The sequence below is a fragment of the Odocoileus virginianus genome, chromosome 20, assembly GCF_023699985.2.
Source record: "Odocoileus virginianus isolate 20LAN1187 ecotype Illinois chromosome 20, Ovbor_1.2, whole genome shotgun sequence".
Lineage (NCBI taxonomy): Eukaryota > Metazoa > Chordata > Mammalia > Artiodactyla > Cervidae > Odocoileus > Odocoileus virginianus.
This window is the reverse complement of record NC_069693.1, coordinates 39,327,418-39,345,413: the sequence shown is the minus strand read 5'-3', so window position 1 is coordinate 39,345,413 and position 17,996 is coordinate 39,327,418. Positions and strand designations below refer to the sequence as shown.

Below are 17,996 nucleotides of genomic sequence, written 5' to 3'. Positions count from 1 at the left end.
TTATTTTGTTATTTTTTGGCCCCACTGCACAGTTTGTAGGATCTTAGTTCCCCCACCAGTGATCGAACTTGTGCCCTCATCACTGGAAGCTCAGAGTCCTAAACCACTGGGCCGCCAGGGAATTCCATTAATGGTTCTATTTCTAATGGTTTAGCTTCTTTTTAACAGGCCCAAGTTTGGGGCCATGCAATCCACATTCTTAGCTGTAAATCTCGCATTTTCAGCTAAAAATTGAAGATACCTGGGCTTAAAAACAGGTTGGTATGGGATCTATTTTCCCCATTTTCTACATATTCAAGGAAACACAAGTGAAATTTGACATATCATTTTATTTGAAAAGTGAACAGTTGCCTGGTTGTTGCATCAAAATACAGTCCACAGTTTTTACTGAAATGTGTTTATTCTATAGCAAGATAAAAGCATTTTTGTTTTAGTTAAGCAAAATACAAACAACTTAATTGCTGCTATCATAACTCATAAAAAAGTATAAAACAGCATAAAAACACAATAAGCAACGTAGCAATGAATGGTTTATGTCACCAGTGTTTACGTTAAAGCCTCGTTTATGAAAACTTTACAACACATGATATGAAAACTTACAACTTTGAAAGAAAATATTTACATTGATTATTCAGATGTGGTGCGCCTTTTAAATATTCTACCGGTATTACATCATAATAAAAACTCTTGCTTTTTTTTAAATCTTAACTTTTGTAATAACTGTCTTCATTTAAGTGCATTTCCCTTTTAAAAATACAGTGTTTTTAATTTTCGAAACTTGTCACTCAAAACACAGAATATAATATTCACATTCTTTTCTTCTAATTGGAATGAATAGAATGGGCTAACAGTGGTCATAGTGTTACAACATATACTGTGGTTTGGTTTGGAGAAGTCATGGATAAAAAGTGAAAAGGAGTCAATAGTTGAATCTAATCACTTGCATTTTTTTTTTCTTTTTTTTTCTGGAGAGATTTAAGGAAAAAAATAAGAGCTTTGGCAAAAGTCTGTGATTTACATTTTTTTTTTCATGACAAAAAAATGCCATCAACGATTGACGTCATACAAATGTTTGTATGAAACTGGATCTTCAGATTTCAGGTAGTTACTGACTGTGCTTTTTATTTTTAGGGCTTCGGAAGTTCCAGTCGCCTTGAAGTGGGGATTCTTCACTTCGGGAGAAATAAGGCCATTTGCTATGACTCAGAGAGGCCAGTTTATTATAATCATCAGTCTGTCCTAGGATTCATGACACGGTTTGATTCACATATTGTAGGTAGAGCCTGAATAAATAAAAAAGCCATCACATAGAAGAGCACAGCTTTTCTTGTTTAAAAACAGAGTCGTTTCGAGATCTTTCAGCTCCACTGTTTAGTTCTTCTTGCCTATCTAATAGACACTGGAGAGGACCGCCGCGATCGTGACACCTTTCTGCACCACCACACCCCGACTCCACGAGTGGCAGCCGCCTGGGGTGTACCCTCCGACGGCCACCCTCTTCCAGACGCGGCACAAACCGCCTGCCCCGCGCGTTCGTCTTTAGAAAATACTGACCTGCGATAATACTTGAGTCTGTGTCTGAGGCTGCATCTGCGACGGATGCTGCTGAGAGGCCGGCTGGGGGCTCCCGAGGCTGGGGATGGGGGACGTGATCTGGGAGGTGGCTGGGGAGTGCTGCCGGGGAGAAGGCTGGGACTGATGCTGCATGTGGTGCAGCTGCTGCAGCTGGAGGCGCTGCTGCAGCTGCTGCTGGAGCTGCACGTGGTGCTGGAAATGCTGCTGCTGCAGCTGGAGCTGCTGCTGCTGCTGGAGCTGCTGGAGCTGCTGCTGCTGCTGCTGGAGCTGCTGCATCTGCTGCTGCTGCGGCGGCGTCGTCTGCACCGACGGGCTCACCTGCGCGGAGGACGCCGAGCCCACCATGGAGCTGAGCAGCGGAGCCCCAAGGTTCGACGGCATGCTGGCGGCGATGGTGACCGACGTGACCATCGGGTTCACGGGGAGTCTCATGGTCAAGGGTTTGGGAGCAATCGACCGAGGCAGCGACGGCTGGAGAGTCTGAGGGGAGGCGGACACGGTTCCGTGCTGAGACAGCGGAGGGTTGAGAAGGAGGGAGGAGGTCAGATTGGTGGACGCCAGGGTCTGCTGAACAGAGCGAATGGTCTGGGCTTCTGCTGATTCGGCGGCAGCCTGCATTTGAGGGGAGACCGGTTGGAGTGTTTTTATAAGGACTGTGGATGGATGACCAAAATGGGCAGCATCACTCTTGCTTCCCTGAGCCCAAGCACCTCGTGGGAGGACTAGGCAGCTCCTCCCAGAGGTGGAGTCCACTCCCCACATTTTGAATCTGAGCTGGCTTGGCGCCTTTGCTCTGGTCAACAGAAAGTGATGGAAATGAGGCTTCGAAGACTGTCTCTTTCAGAACCTACCACTAGGTGATGACAGACGTGTGACCCTGGTACCAGACTCAATGACTAGCTCGCTGCCAGCCAGCCCACTACCAGGTATGGGTATGTGTGTGCACACAGATGAGAAGGATCTGGTGATGCTGCCCTGGCTTGGCCTAGATCTGAAGACCCAGCTAGTCACCTGGCACTCTCTGAGATACATGCTTATCTTTGTGAGTCACTGGGCTTTGGATCTATACAAGTGTTCCACAGCACCACTGTACTGAAAGATGACTGATACACATTTAAGTAACAGTTGTTCAGCATTGAAACCTGAACTAAGATCATCACCAAGAACAATTTTGAAAGACAATGACAGTAGACTGCCGGAGTCCAAGTCTAGCTCCACTACTCAACAATTCTGTGACTTGAGGCAAGTTAATTCACCCATCTGTTCCTCAGTTTCCTTATCCATTAAATGGGGTTTAATGGTATTCACCTTGTGTAGGGGTTGTGAGAATTAAATGTACTCATATATTTGTTAAGCATTTACAAAAGTGCCTGGTCTACAGAAAGGACTTGGTAAATGTTAGCTATTTTCACTCATTAACGAGTTCTACTGCCAGAAAATGACCATTACTAGAAAACTTCAAAGCCCTGTATACAATAATCAGAGCCATGATTAGCTATAACAGTGCTTACTTGAGTATGAGAAAAACATAATTGAATTCTTTAGAAACACTGAATTGAAGAACTTTACAACTTTAGAAATATTTTGGTTTACCAAATATTTTCAAAGTTTTCCAAAATTGATCAAAGACGTCATGGATAAGTGGTGATTGTTCAGCTCTCATGTGACTGAGCAACCTGTTATAAACAAACAATCTGGAGCTCAACATGCAGAGAAACTGCCTCATATATTTTGTACTAAAGACACATAATTACCTCCAGAAAAATATTTTACTAATGCAACTGTGATTGGAATGATTTCTTTTAAAGACTATTTTTTCTTCTTATGCTTCATAAAATTAGGGTTTTTTGGAGGGGAGCAGGGACAGGGGAACTTGGAGGCATCAAGCTGCCATCTACTCTCTTTAATGATTTTGAATGTTTATTTCTAGATTTTTATCACTTACATTTATAAAATCTACTATTAGAAGACACTTGAGGAATGACTTTACATGGAGAATCACTGGAGGTAGGAAAAGCCATGTCTGATGGCTTCCATTTGAAGACCTTATCAGTGTAAGACTCCATCCATTGGTGGACAGTTTTCTGATTTTGTACAAAAGCTCAGGGGATGGGGTGGGGGTGGGGGCTGCACATGACTTGAGGGTGGAGGGTCATGTTCTAAAGCCTTTGGTTAAGAAGAAACCTACAAATGTTCATAATGATCTTTAAAAACCATTACATCACCCACAAAGTAGAATATGCATAGTTTTCTCCATGTAAATGACACATTATTTTTAAATACTCAAATATTTTAAAATGGCCAAGACAGTCTTAAGAAAGAAACTACAAGAAAAGTCTATACTTAGACACCTGGGCAATCACGCCATTGCACCTTTAAGATGCTCCCCTAGTGGAGAATGGAAAAGTGGATGGCTATGAAGGACTCCTGCTCACCTGCTGGTTCTACTCCTTTACAGTTTAATATTAAGCTTCTATTAATTTTGTTGGTTATTCTGAAGACTAAAAGTGATAGCTGAGTCACACCTTAAGGGAAGGAGTTCCAGGCTCTGAATGTAGTGCATGCTCAGTTGCTTCAGCTGTGTCTGACTCTTTGCAACTCTATGGACTGTAGCCTGTCAGGCTCCTCTGTCCATGGGATTCTCTAGGCAAGAATACTGGAGTGGGTTGCCATGCCCGCCTACAGGGGATCTTCCCTACTCAGGGAATGAGCCTGAATCTCCTGTGTTTCCTGCATTGCAGGTGGATTCTTTACCACTGAGCCACCGGAGAAGCCCTCTGAATGTAGAGGCTTAAGTTATAAAGCTGGGGCTGAAATCTTGTTCCCTGTAATCCCACTCCTTGAATGAGTTCCATCCAGGACACAGAGATCAAACTTAAGCTTTCCTTCCATGATGAGTGTTATACTTGAGGACCAAAATCAAATGCCCCCAAATCCTTGCTTCCATGATTCTTTTAATTATTTAAATAGGATTTGATTTTCAGTCCTTACCATCATAGAGACAACTCACTAGAAGGCCTTCAGTTAGTCACCATTTCTCTTTATATCATGGGGACCAAAAGAGAGAGAACCAATTCTTCAGATGTGGTCTAGTCATCAAACTATACAGTTAGATGCTGCTTCCTGTGAGATTACCACATTAGCGGCTATTTCACACTTTAGGGTCAGGTTGAAGTTATTCTAAACTTATACCCCAAGGGCCATTTTAGTTGCCTGCTATGTCTCTGACTATAAATTTGGGGTGTTCTCAACTGCCCTGGGGCTTCCCAGGAGGCTCACTGGTAAAGAATCTGCCTGCCAAACAGGAGACATGGGTTTGGCCCCCTGGGTTGGGAAGATCCCCTGGAGAAGGAAATGGTGACCCACTCCAGTATTCTTGCCTGGAAAATTCCATGGACAGAGGAGCCTGATGGGCTACAGTCCATGGGGTTGCTAGAGCACAACACGACTTAGCAACTAAACAACAACAGTCTTACCTATTGAAAAAACAAAAACAAAGCAAACCTACCCCTAAAGAATTTTAGATTTATTCTTTTTAAATCCCATCCTATTGAATAGTTTTTCCAGTATCCATAGACTCAGTCTATCCATTGGGAAACATTTCTGAATCAGTTTTTAGTATCCAAAAGTAAAACTTTTACATTATCCCTTCTAAGTCAGTCATAGACCTGATCAGCCCAATCACCAATGCTATTTCCAGAATGCACTTTGAGTTACTGGCTCTTGGCTTAAATCCATGTATGGTCAATTATTCACACTCTAATGCACAAAGATCACCTATACCTGCTTCTGGCTAAGTGAATGAATAAATGATCCACTTGAGTACATGCACATTGTTACTCTAGTCACATCACTCCATCTAATTAGCCATCAAGTACACCTCAATTCTTAACATCTATAGCCCACACATTCAGTGGTTTTCTACCAATGTGCAAGTCTGCATCCAGAATCAGTATATCTCTCAATATGCATCTTCCAGAGTCCCAGAAAAAGGCTTTGCTATGGACCTGATGACTATTTTCTCTTTCTAATGAAACAGGCAGTGTCCTAAGAACTATCAAAGACAACCTCTCTTGATCTGGTTCTGAGCAGCTGCCAATGGTAGATCTTAATACAAAGAAGAAACAACTCAGGTGAAAGAGAGGGAAAAGGGCTAAATTCTTTTTAAATGGTTTCGCCAGCAACACTGACCATGCCCTGAGGCCGAACATGGTACTTTGAGGCCGTGACAAAGACAATGAAATGGAATCTCTGCGTGCCAGAGGAAATACATCAAGAGCAAAACATTAGTTCACATTATCCTCCCCAAAGCCTTTCTAAATTCTAGGAAGGCTAAAGACAAAGTTAATTAAATGTTAAAATAGAAGGTAACAGCTCATGCTCCTTTTGGATCAAGGTAATAATAATCCAGAGTGACATTTGCTTTAGAATACCAGTGCATTTTATAATACATCAGGGCCCATTGTATACTCTATGTATAATACATGTATACATGTCTCTTTTTTTAAGTACTCGGAGCATAATTTTATTTTAAATAATCATGAGGTTTATTTATTTATATGATGTGGAACAGTTTGGTCAAAAATACAACATCCTCTATTACAATAATGCAACCACTGGAGAATTTATGATCTGATGTCCAAAAATGCCTGAGAAACATACTTCTCAATTTAAATAGAGGACATTAACACAGATCTCAGCCCCTGACAGGAAGAAAAGGGCTGTTTAAGATTTGTCTAAATAGCTTCAGCCAACATATGCAGAGATCAGTGAATCTTTTGGAAACAATTTGGATTCATTAGCTTGAATGAACTCTTAATTTTCATGCCGTCATTTGAGTTATCTCTAATGAGAACAAATAAGTTTATGAGTTATTTGAGATGCTATCTGTTTGAGGGGTTGGATTCATGTTTTCAATGCTCCAGGGCTGTTTTCAACTTTGTAATGCAGAGACTGGTTGCTCTCTTACCTTAGAAACGAGGCTGGCCCTGTATGCAGCCAGGGCTTTCAGGTATTCTTTTTTGGCAGCTTCTGTTTTCCTTTTATATACCTATTAAAAGACCACAATTAGCACCACCTTTAGCATACACATTCTCAGCCATAAAATAACTGCCGTGCAAATTAGGTTGCAACAGAACTCACATAAAAAGTTGGTCTCTCTGGCTTTGATTTTTAAATGTGAAAACACACACACAGGTATTAAAACCAAACCAAACCCTGCCACCCTCACTGGGGCACAGTTTTGATGTTTACTATTACAAACAGAAAAAGATTTCTCAGCTAGCAGCAGAGAATTCATGAGAATAACAGCTGAGGGCCTCCTGTTCAGGCAGTAAATAAGGTAACGAGAATGAAATTTGTGGCAAACAGTTTAAATGATAGAATATTAACAATTTCTCCATTCTGTCTTCTTTCCCTCACACCCATTTCTAAACTGAAACAAATCAGAGGATGAAAACCCAGCAACAACAGGGAGAGCGAGTGAAGATAGAAGAGAAAAGATGGAGACCTTTCTTTTCAAGAAAAAAAAAAATCAGAAATAGTGAAAGATAAAAGATTTCCATTAGTGAGACCAGTGATTTACATAAATAAATTCCAGTATACGAAACCTGATTTGGGCTTCCTTTTCTTAAACAATGGTCTGATGGCTAGCTGTTACACCAAAATGCAACTATCTTTTTTTCTCCAGAATTTAAAAGTTAGATGCAGCAGTTTGCCAGCCCCTTAGGATTACATTTCTAGGGTAGAAGATGGGGCTGCTGCCTAGAGCATGGAGCTCAGTGCAAACAAGCAGGCAGATTCTCCAGTAGCATCAGCCCAAGGTAACCAGCTAGTAGGAATGAGTTCATGATTAAAGGAAAGAAGGAAGAGAGAAAGAAAGAAAATCAAGGGTTTTCCATTCTATTAGTGAAACAATTATTCTGGTTTACTACTAACAGGGGTCTATTCTTGTGAGGATATGTGAAATTAACACCTATGAATGGTCATTGGTATTTCACGGAAAAGACAGAGGAGAACTGAGCCCCAAGGAAACCATTCTTCTCTGAATTTGTGTGGAGGACTTGCATGGGGAAAGACAGGATGCTAGACCCTAAGGAAGTGTCTCCCACCAGCATGGCTAATCTCAAGGCCTCTCATATGGCCACACTTTCAAATGAGCATGGAATAAAATTTCAAATGCCCATTGACCATAATAAAACACACAGAGGTGGCTTCAAAGTTTGGAAACCCACCAGGAGAACACAAGGGTTCAGAAAGATGATCAAAAAAAAAGGCAAGCAGGATGGACCTAATCCCTCTGTAGTGCCCTTTGTGACCAAGGTGGGGTGGGGGGTGTTGGGGAAATTCTACATTATTTAAAATGAAAAGATTATCATCAAAAGTTTATGCTTGCAGGATACTGCCTGGATCTCCTCCAACTCTCTTCTGAATGGGTTCTGAACACATACCCCTTAAGGGAACTGAGAAATCCAGATAACTGGAAAGTACTTTGGAGTTATATGTTTGTGTTTTTTTAATTCCATAGCTTAGAAAAAGGCTTTCAGAAAAAGAAGCAATCATATTAAGGCAATGTATTCACCCAGAAAAGGTGTCAGGAATATTCTTGGAACATTGAATTATATGGCTGTGATGGGTCTTTGCCTGAACTTACCTGCTTTTGTTCTTCCCCGAGGCTGTCCCACATAGATGCTACGATTTTTGAGACCTCTCCAAAGGTCGCATTGGGGTTCTGACCTTTAATTGCAGCCTGTGTGTCTCTGAAAAACAGGGCATATGCTGACACTGGCTTCTGTGGCTCATTGGGATCTTTCTTTTTCTTTTTCTTTGGAGTCTTGGGCTTCTTGCCAGAATCCGGAGCAGCTCTTTTCTCTCCGATGGCCTGCAAAGCAAGATGAAAATTCACTGCCTAGAATGTACTTGAAGAGAATGCAGAAAGACTTACTCAGGTCCCTGGTTGTTCTTTTAAGGTTTTGTTAAACATCATCAACAGATGAATCACCACCAAAAGAGGGGGAAGGGTAAATTTGCTTAGTGTTAACTGGACGGCAGAGATTAGCATTTAGAACATTGATTAATGAGACCCAGAAGTATCTCCAATACATTTGCAACATATGCTTTAAATAGCAATTATGAATAATGAAAAACAGGATGCTTTGTACCAAACACGTATGTATGTGTGCATGTGTATGTGTGTGTGTTACACATGTACCCATAAACAAAATATTTTACATTTTCAGAGGTTTTAGAAGTAAACCTAAATAATAATCAGGATGTTGATCATACTCAGATACTTTAAATGAGGTCCCTTAGCCAAAGACACATACCATCATATGTATGATTGGTCTTAATTGATTTTTTGAAGCCTGGTTTCTTTTTTTTTAACCGGAATTTTACTTTGCTAATGGTCTCCAGAAACTCAAATGGAAATTAGCTCTAATCCCTAAGTTTGCACAAAAAGGGAAAGGCCACTTTTATTTTCTAAAATAATAAAAACTTGCTAAAGAATAGGATAATAAGGAATGTAAAAGTGTCCAAATTCTAACTAGAGCTAGAAAGGAAATTGATACTCTTCATAAAATAAAAAACCTGTAAAAGAGCAGCATCAGTAGATACTTAAAATCACCAAGGCTAAAAAGAAGATGAATAAGAAGATGCCTATTATTATCTATAGTAAGTAACACTGCCACAAGAATACTGGCCTAGTGATATTCACACACATTCCCAATGAACTCTGAAATCAAACCATAGGAATGATATAGATATAGTTTACCAAATTTATATACCACTGAGCTCTAATACTCACCTGCTACCATTATCTAATTTCAAAAATCATATAACAGACTCATCAGAGAAGCAGGGGAAATGATTCATCAACCTTGTTTTATCCCCCTCTTCATCCCCTAGATTATAATATGATGACTATATTGGAGATAATTTTGCAGTTAACTTTATCAAGAATCCTGAAGTGTTTGACAAAATATGTTTTAAAAGCCAGCTCTGGGCAAGATCAACGGAGATAGATTCAAGTTACTAACAGATTGGCTTTTAATGGCCTTGAATATTGAATCTTAACTCAAATTTTCCAAGAGTATCATTACATTCTGAAAGAGGGTTGTTTGGAACTGAATTCAATGAATAGAATTCATAGGGAAGAAACTGATAAGTAACTTTTCTTCGAGAGCTCTGAACCCTAGGAAGCCAGTAACCTCCTTTTTGGTGGGCCTGTTGTTTGCACTATTTGAGTAATAACCATACCCATACTTTACACAAGTAGCTTACAGATGTCAGTAGGTATTAAGCTAGACTTCACCTCTCCTCCAAAATGTCACCTTTCGTAACTCACACAATGAATTAAATAAAATTCCATAGACCCCACAGTCTTTTTTCTAAATCTTCAGAATAAGTGAAACGTGTATTCTAGTTAATGAATCTGAACTTGCAAACGAGTCAGATGTCTTCTAGTTAGAGTTTCAACTTGAGCCAAATTTTCCTTCAATGAAAAATATTACTTTAACCACAAGGCAAAAATATATACACAGATTTTTCTAATTGAGTCAAACTCTATTCTTTTCTTGGAAGAGAATTTGGCACTGTTTGCACCAACAATACCCTGACCAATGACAAGATGAAAGCTATTTCCAGTGTAGATTTTCCAAGTAAGAGTTCAGTTCCTTTCTTTGCAAAACAGCATTCAAATGTTGACAACCTCTGTCATCTCTCTTGGACAACCATGACTTGCCCTAGTCATCATTACCTTTAAGAATAAATCCAAAATGAAGAATCTCACAGTTTAAATAAAAGCTCAGAATTAATTCTCCTGAAGAAACTTTGCATAGTTGACTCAAAGGGCTGTGAGAAAGTGGAGAAATAGCTTTATCCCGAAGACACAATCAACAATAACGTTAATCTTCCTTTTTTTTCAGCTAAGTTACTTAAAAGATAAACTGGATTCCTTGTCTTTACTCAAAACCTAGACCCTGTCTAAAAATGGAACAAGCTAAGAGTCACATAAAATTTTCTTTATAGAGATGACAATTTCAGATTGATACAGAGGTAAGTATTAAGATCAGCAGGAATGCGAACTAAATGAAAGGAATCCATTTGAATTGTGTAATAGCCAGCTGTAACCCCGCTATATCTTATACACATCCCTTGAGTTTATTATTTCCCACTTCACCCTGCTGAAGTCCTTGTGAGTGTGAGTAGAGACTGCTAAGCAAATTTCTCCACTCTGTGTCCAGTGGGGAGCTAACATATCTGGACAGACCAAACCCTCCTTAAAATCCCTGCCACGTTTCTCCTCTTTTCAGCTAAACTCCCTCCTCTTTTCATCACCTGCAATCTTCTCTAAGCACCTTTTCTTCCATTTCTATTTAAACATAAATGATGCTAAAGGTAAAAATAAATGATGCTTAATATTCTGGCCTTGACTTGTTCCTTACCCACTCTGAGAAATTCTGGTTACTTCTATGTGCTCCTATCTATGTGCCGATGTTTCAAAAATCTATACTTCCATCTCTAACAGACTGAATTCTAGACTCTCTCCAATGGACTGAGTTCTAGACTCAAATGGAAGCGTCTCAAATTCAACCCCTACCATGCCAAACTCTCAGCTTCCCCAAGGGGGGAATAAAAGAACACTCTCCATCCTCTCCATTTACTGATATCCATGCTGGTTCTCAAACTAAAACCCAACATACCTTTTACTCCTTCAAATTCCAGGCAATCATCAAACCTTAATGGATGATTCTCTCTCTCTTGAATGTCTCACTAATCTGGTACCTCTTGTATGCCTTCCTTTGCTAAAATTAAAGGAAACAAATCATAACAAAAGGATGTTTTAATTGGTTTCCTTCTCTCTGGTCCCTCTCTTTGTAACACGTTCTATATACAGCCTAAGCTATCTTTCTAAAGCAAAAAAATCTGTTTATGCTATTCCTCGATGCAAAGAATTAATCAGCTCTCAACTACCAGCAGGAAAAGGTTACCACATTCCAGCAATTTCTTTCAAGTCCTATTTCTTTCCTCCTCCATGTCACACCATTCATGGTACCCATAAATGGACATATAATTCCTTTGCTCTTTCTACCACAATGCAGCCCTCTCTCTTCTGCCTCACAAACTTTAATGTATCCTCTTAGACCTAATTCAAACATCACCTTCTCAATAAAGTCTTCCTCAAATCACTCTCCAAAGCAGAATCAATGACAATCTCAATATACCAGATACATCAGTTATGCCACTAATCACACCTGGAGCATTTTAAACACTCTTATTTGTTCTCAGTGGCAAGTCCCAGGGGCAGCAATCCCCTTACAAGTCTTTGTATCACCAGAACCAAGTAAGATGCCAAGCACAGAGTAGGCGTACCACCCATAATTAATAAATGAGGGATGAGTAATTGTGCACCTAGAGTAAGTAACTTTAATGAAACAATGTTTTTTTCTAGGCATTCAAAAAAGTCAAACTGGCAACTAAGTTTTTGTTTCAAGTTGGGTATATTTGAATCATGTATCATTTCCCTGACAAAAGCAAAGGCAAAACCCCTGGAACATTCTATGCGGTAAACATCACCCACGTGCAAGACTATCCAATGGGGCAGCAGGTCAGCCAACTGGCCAGATGAAACCTGTCCACCTGGAAATTAACGTAGAACCAGAGCAGTTCAGAATTTCTGAAAAGTCTAGCACAAGCCTTCTCCTTTGCCGATTTAAGTAAAATTCAGCCTATTAAGTGATTAGCTCAATGCTTTACAATTAGTAGAAGTCAGATCTCCCAAGTTTCAGTTGAATATACTTTCCACAGAAATAAACAGATATAAAAGATTTAAGAAAAAATTAAACCGTCATAAATTTAAGTGCTACTCCACATCCATGAAGAAAAGGAAGGTAATATTGTGAATGAAGTTTAAACACAAGAACATGGGGTTGATCCCTATATACTAAAGGCAGTTAACTTACTCTGTTGGATTCGTCAGCATCCTCCTCGTTGATGGAGCTGGAAGGGGAGGGAGTCGCAGATTTGCTCGCAGGAGGTGAAGGAGACGTGTGGGGCACACTGGCACCTCCCAAATTCAACCCCAACTGGGCGCTGAGCTGAGACTGGTTGATGGTGGTGAGCTGGGCAGGAGGCATGATCCCAGAGCGAGCAGCGTCCGTCATGTGGACGATGGACCTCATGATCACAGAGGGATCCTGGCGGTATTGTGAAACTTGTGTGTGGCTCTGATCCTAAAGGGGCAACAGAAATGGGAAACTCTTAGTTTTCCCAAACATCAGTGAGCTTGCAGGGGTTGGGGAAGGGGGTCAAAAGGTACCAACTTTCAGTTACAAAATAAATAGATCATTGCATTGCACTGTTGTTGAGTTGTTAAGTCGTATCGGACTCTTTGCAACCCCACAGACTGTAGCCTGCTGGGCTCCTCTGTCCATGGGATTTCCCAGGCAAGAACACTAGAGTGTGTTACCATTTCCTGCTCCAGGGGATCTTCTTGACTCAGAGATCAAACTTTGCATCTCCTACATGTGTCTCCTGCGTTGTAGGCAGATTCTTTACTGCTGAGCAACCAAGGAAGCCCTATATACATCATAGGGATGGAACACACAGCCTGGGGGCTGTAGGTAATAATACTCTATGACATATTTGAAAGTTGCTAAGACAATAGATTATAAAGTCTTCATCACAAGAAAAAGAAAAACTGTTTTCTGTTTTTTTGTAACTGTATGATGACAAATGTTAACTGCAATTACTGTGGTGATAATTCTGGAATATATACAAATATCCAATCATGATGTTGTACACCTGGAACTAATATGTCAATTAACACCTCAATTAAAAAGATCAATGAACTTATAACTTCAGCAGCTCCTTAGATAAGTTTGACTTGTTCCAATTTTGTTACTGATTTATTGCAGGATAATGGTCTCTATTAATTTATTAATTAGAAGGACTCATGCTAGAAAGTTGAAAGGTCAAAATCACGAAGCCCAAATTATCCAGCCTCAACTATGACACTGTAGAACTGTCCTGTTCGAGTGTGTGTGCATGCTGTCATGTCTGACTCTTGGCAACCTCATGGGCTAGCCCACCAGGCTCCTCTGTCCATGGGATTTTTCAGGCAAGAATACTGGAATGGGTTGCCATTTCCTCCTCCAAGGGATCTTCCTGCCCAGGGATCTCCTGCAATGGCAGGCAGATTTCTTTACCCCTGGGCTACCAGGGAAGCCTAGAACTATCACTGGATGACTTCATTAAGTGAAAATAAAGGACTATTAGCAAAGGGAAGAGAAATACCCAGCTCTTGCTCCTTACTGAGGAAACTGATGGCAAGAAAAGGGGTGATGCTAAGGTCCAAGCCTTTCAGGCTCACCAACTCATTGGCCATCCTTCTTCCACATGGTACTGGTTCAATTATCCTTTCTCCAGCTCTGCAAAATGGGGAGGAGCTGTTCTCTATTTTATCCTCCCAGGCAGGCATATGCCATGTAGAAAGGATGGGCTAGAGAAACACGGAGCAAGCATCTGTTTGCTTCGGGGCACTCTCTCTGTCAAACCCTCTGTGGTTAACCAGAGGATCATTCCAATTTTGAATTACATTGTCAATGGCATCTGGAAGTCATTCCATGTCTTTAGGATTGAATATCACTTTTTTCATCTTAAACTTGCTTCGTTTTCTTTTCCTTAACCCATCTTGACTTAATGCATTAATGAATTGGTAAAAATATGTATAAGGAGGAGGTAGAGACCATCAGAATTTGCTCCTCTGAAAATTACTGCCAACACTTCAAAAGTAGCCTTCTCTGTTTTGAGGAGGCATAGAAAAGGATTTAGATTTGTTCTTCTCATTCCAAACAATACAAAAATGAAGACATGCTTTTCAAATAACTACATTTAAGACTTGTCATTTAGAGTGAGCCTGCGATATTCTTGAAACCGATTTTCTTGATTCTCTTGACTCACAGTGACCCAGAATCTAATTTTATACATAACCCTATGAATTCTTCTTTTCAATATTTCTGATAAAGCTTATTTTGCTCTTTAAAGAAACAAATGAATTGTAAATATTGTAATGTCACTAATTCAGAAGTCAAGAGCTATCAATAGGAAACTTGTTGAATAAATTATGATCGATCATGCTACAAAGTATTATGAAGCTTTTTAAAATAATGAATTAGATTTATGTGTATTGACCTAGAGAAAAGTTTCTTCATTTTGGCTCTAATGACATTTCAGACCAGATAATTCTTTGCTGTGGGGGCTGTGCTTTGCATTGTAGGATGTTTACAGTAACTCTGGTCTCTCCCTGTGTGTGTGTGTTAGTCGTTCAGTCACATCCAACTCTTTGTGACCACTTGAACTGCAGCCCACCAGGCTCCCCTGTCCATGGAATTCTCCAGGCAAGAATACTGGAATGAGTTGCCGTTCCCTTCTCTAGGGGATCTTCCTAACCCAGCAATTGAACTGGGAGATGCCAACAGCAACCTCCTTCCCTTCACCAGCCATGACAATCAAAAATGTCTCTGGACATTGCCCCATGGAGGGCAGGCTTGCTTGAGTTCTGCTGCTGCTGCTGCTGCTATGTCGCTCCAGTCTGTGCAACCCCATAGACGGCAGCCCACTAGGCTCCCCCGTCCCTGGGATTCTCCAGGCAAGACCACTGGAGTGGGTAGAGAGCCACTAATCTAGAGTGATGTGCAAGATACAGCAAGTGAAAAACCAGGTTGCAAAATAGTTATAGAGTACAGCCCCCTCTTTGTTTTTTAAAAAAAAAAAGTTTAGGGACTTCCATGGTGATCCAGTGGATAAGAATCTACCTTCCAATGCAGGGGATGCAGATTTGATCCCAGTCGGGGATCAAAGATTAGTTAGGGAACTAAGATTCCACAGAGTTGCATCACAACTAGAGAGAAGCCCGTCTGCTGCAAAGGAAGGTCCCACACACTGTGACTAAGCCCGGATGCAACCAAATAAATAAATACTTTAAAAAAGTGTAAACAGTACTTACATTATACTGGATTGGATTGGAGGGGTAAAGAAGGAAGCACCTTAACTTTTCCCATTCACAAAAACACAAAACAAAACAAACAGAAACTAAAACACTATAGTTAGGAAAATCTAAAAATAAGAGACAAAAACAGTTAAAAGAGTCTGTGGCTAACTGCCAGGGTTTAATAGAAAATATACATATTTTCCATTAATAATTTTTGAGTTATCAAATTCCTATGGAATCCTGGAAAAAGGTGCTCCACCTTTCCATGCAACCCCAACTCTTTTCGTCTCACTAACAAAACACTCCTAAAATACTACATTCTCCTTGTGGGAGTCCTTCTACAGTCTGGTATCAGAAAAGTGGATTTCACGTTACCAGTGTGTCTTAATTTCTTTTCATTGGCATTCTTCACACACTTAGCTATTTCTCTTCAAAAATTTGAGCAGATTGTCCACCCTTCCACGTTCTTTCAAAGTTCTACCATTGCTTGCTGGTGTTTTCCAGTCCGCCACAACTGGGAATTATGCTATATTTTTCTTAACTGTAGCCTCCAAATATATCTTTCTGAGGTTTTTCAAAGGTCCTTTCAGACTTCTTTAAATCTAACTATTTAGAAATATCTGCAGGCAACTCAGAGTATTTTAATTCCAACAGTAAAATAATTAGTTAACTGGCATGGCCATGAAATATCAGGATATAATTTACACAGCCTTCTCATTAACCAAGAAGTCACTTTGCTTTCTTTACTCCCATGCCCATGAACATCAATACTTGACAGGTGCATCCCAGACATACACTATTTCAGAGGAATCTCATGGTCACACAGAAGGCCACGGGGTTAGACTTTTTGACTTTGTCTACTCTTCCTGAATTCCACCTGCAATTTATACCTTTATGATGGACCTGGCTGCCTAAGAGCTCCTGTTGATAAACAGCCAAGGTTCATGGACAAGGAACATTGTGTGTTTCCTTGGATCTGGGACCTGTGCTAAGCTTAGTATGCACTTTCCAATTCAATCCTCTAAATAACTTCCTGAATTAGATACTATTGTACCTATTCTTGGATAAGAAGGAACCCCTAGGCCACAGAGGTAGCTGGGGTGATTGACTGATGGAGAAACCATTCTCTAAGTCCCATGGACAGAGGAGCCTGGCGGGCTGCAGTCCATGGGGTGGCAAAGAGTCAGACTTGACTCAGTAACTAAACAACACAGCCAAGGAGCCGCGGAACCACCACTGGTGGAAGCTTGCACTGCCAGAGTGAGCGACGGAGGGGCTCTGAACTCTGACCGTCCCACCCGCCTTTCACAAAAGCAACTCCATTTTTATTTGTCTTATATAAATTGAGACTCATTTCACTAAAAAAAAAAGGGGGGGGTGGTTTCTGAATTGGGGACAGTGTGAAAACCACTCCCGAAGCATACCGGTGGTGGTGGGGCCAAGATCTTGCCAAAACCCAGAGCCATCCACGTGGTCTTTAAATCCAAAAAAATGCTGGCCCACCTTTCTTATCTCCCACAGGACCACATACCAAGGACCTCTCAAATATTGTCAGGTAACCTGTGAACCACATAATCAGTGCAACAAAATGTGCTGGCATCTACCATGGTCCATTGTTATCTGATAATAACTTCCTATGTGTGACGATTATAGTATAAGAAGATTAATGGTGAAAGTATCTCTTTGGAGATTCAAGTTCCTTTAGGGTCACCAATTATTAACAAGCTCCTTAGGGAACCTGGTGATCCTTAACAGCTCCAATCATTTTCTATTTCAAAAAGTAACCTTAAAAAAAAACCTCCTGTGATCTTAGGATTTCCACTTAAGAAGAAAAAGATGTCAGCTCAGTGGAAAAGTATTTATTGAGCACTTACTATGTGCCAGGCCAGAGACACCAATATACCAATGCACATACCTTTCAAAACTAGAAAACTACCATGTAATTCTTTAAAACATGACTCTATTTAGACAAAAATGGACTAATGGATTTATTAATACTATAAAAAAGTATAGGCAAGAATAATTCATATATATTCCTTCAAAATAGCTCACCATTTTTCCTAGTAGTAATGACACAAGCGGGCTTCCCTGATGGTTTAGTCAGTAAAGAATCTGCCTGCAATGCAGGAGATGTGGGTTCGATTCCTGGGTTGGGAAGATCCCCTGGAGAAGCAAATAGCAACTCACTCCAGTATTTTTGCCTGGGAGATCCCATGGACAGAGGAGTCTGGTAGGCTACAGTCCGTGGGGTCATAAAAGTGTCAGACATGAATTAGCAACTAACCCACCACTACCACCACCAATGACATGAGATGGAAATGTAAAATCATGGATATAGCCCTAAGAAATTCAATGTGCTTTTGTAAATCATTAATCTTACTTACTAAAATTAAACATTGAAAGGTTTCCCAATGATCACTGAAAGGCAAAG

General features: G+C 40.4%; 1 protein-coding gene across 5 annotated transcripts in view; it reads right to left on the bottom strand.

The window, feature by feature from the left end:
* Positions 1–309: 309 nt before the first annotated feature.
* TOX3 (TOX high mobility group box family member 3) overlaps positions 310–17,996 on the bottom strand; it is a 117,723-nt gene continuing 100,036 nt past the window's right edge. For 3 of the 5 annotated variants that reach the window (XM_070451306.1, XM_070451305.1, XM_070451308.1), the window contains exons 4-8: positions 12,537–12,806; positions 8,228–8,455; positions 6,545–6,625; positions 1,555–2,187; positions 310–1,283 (exon numbers count right to left, since the gene is read on the bottom strand). In XM_070451306.1, coding sequence (XP_070307407.1) covers positions 1,230–1,283; positions 1,555–2,187; positions 6,545–6,625; positions 8,228–8,455; positions 12,537–12,806 — 1,266 coding nt within the window. In that variant the 3' untranslated portion in view covers positions 310–1,229. Of the gene's footprint in view, positions 2,188–6,544; positions 6,626–8,227; positions 8,456–12,536; positions 12,807–17,996 lie in introns of all 5 variants that reach the window. The other 2 variants (XM_020877498.2, XM_070451307.1) reach the window with 1 other exon arrangement.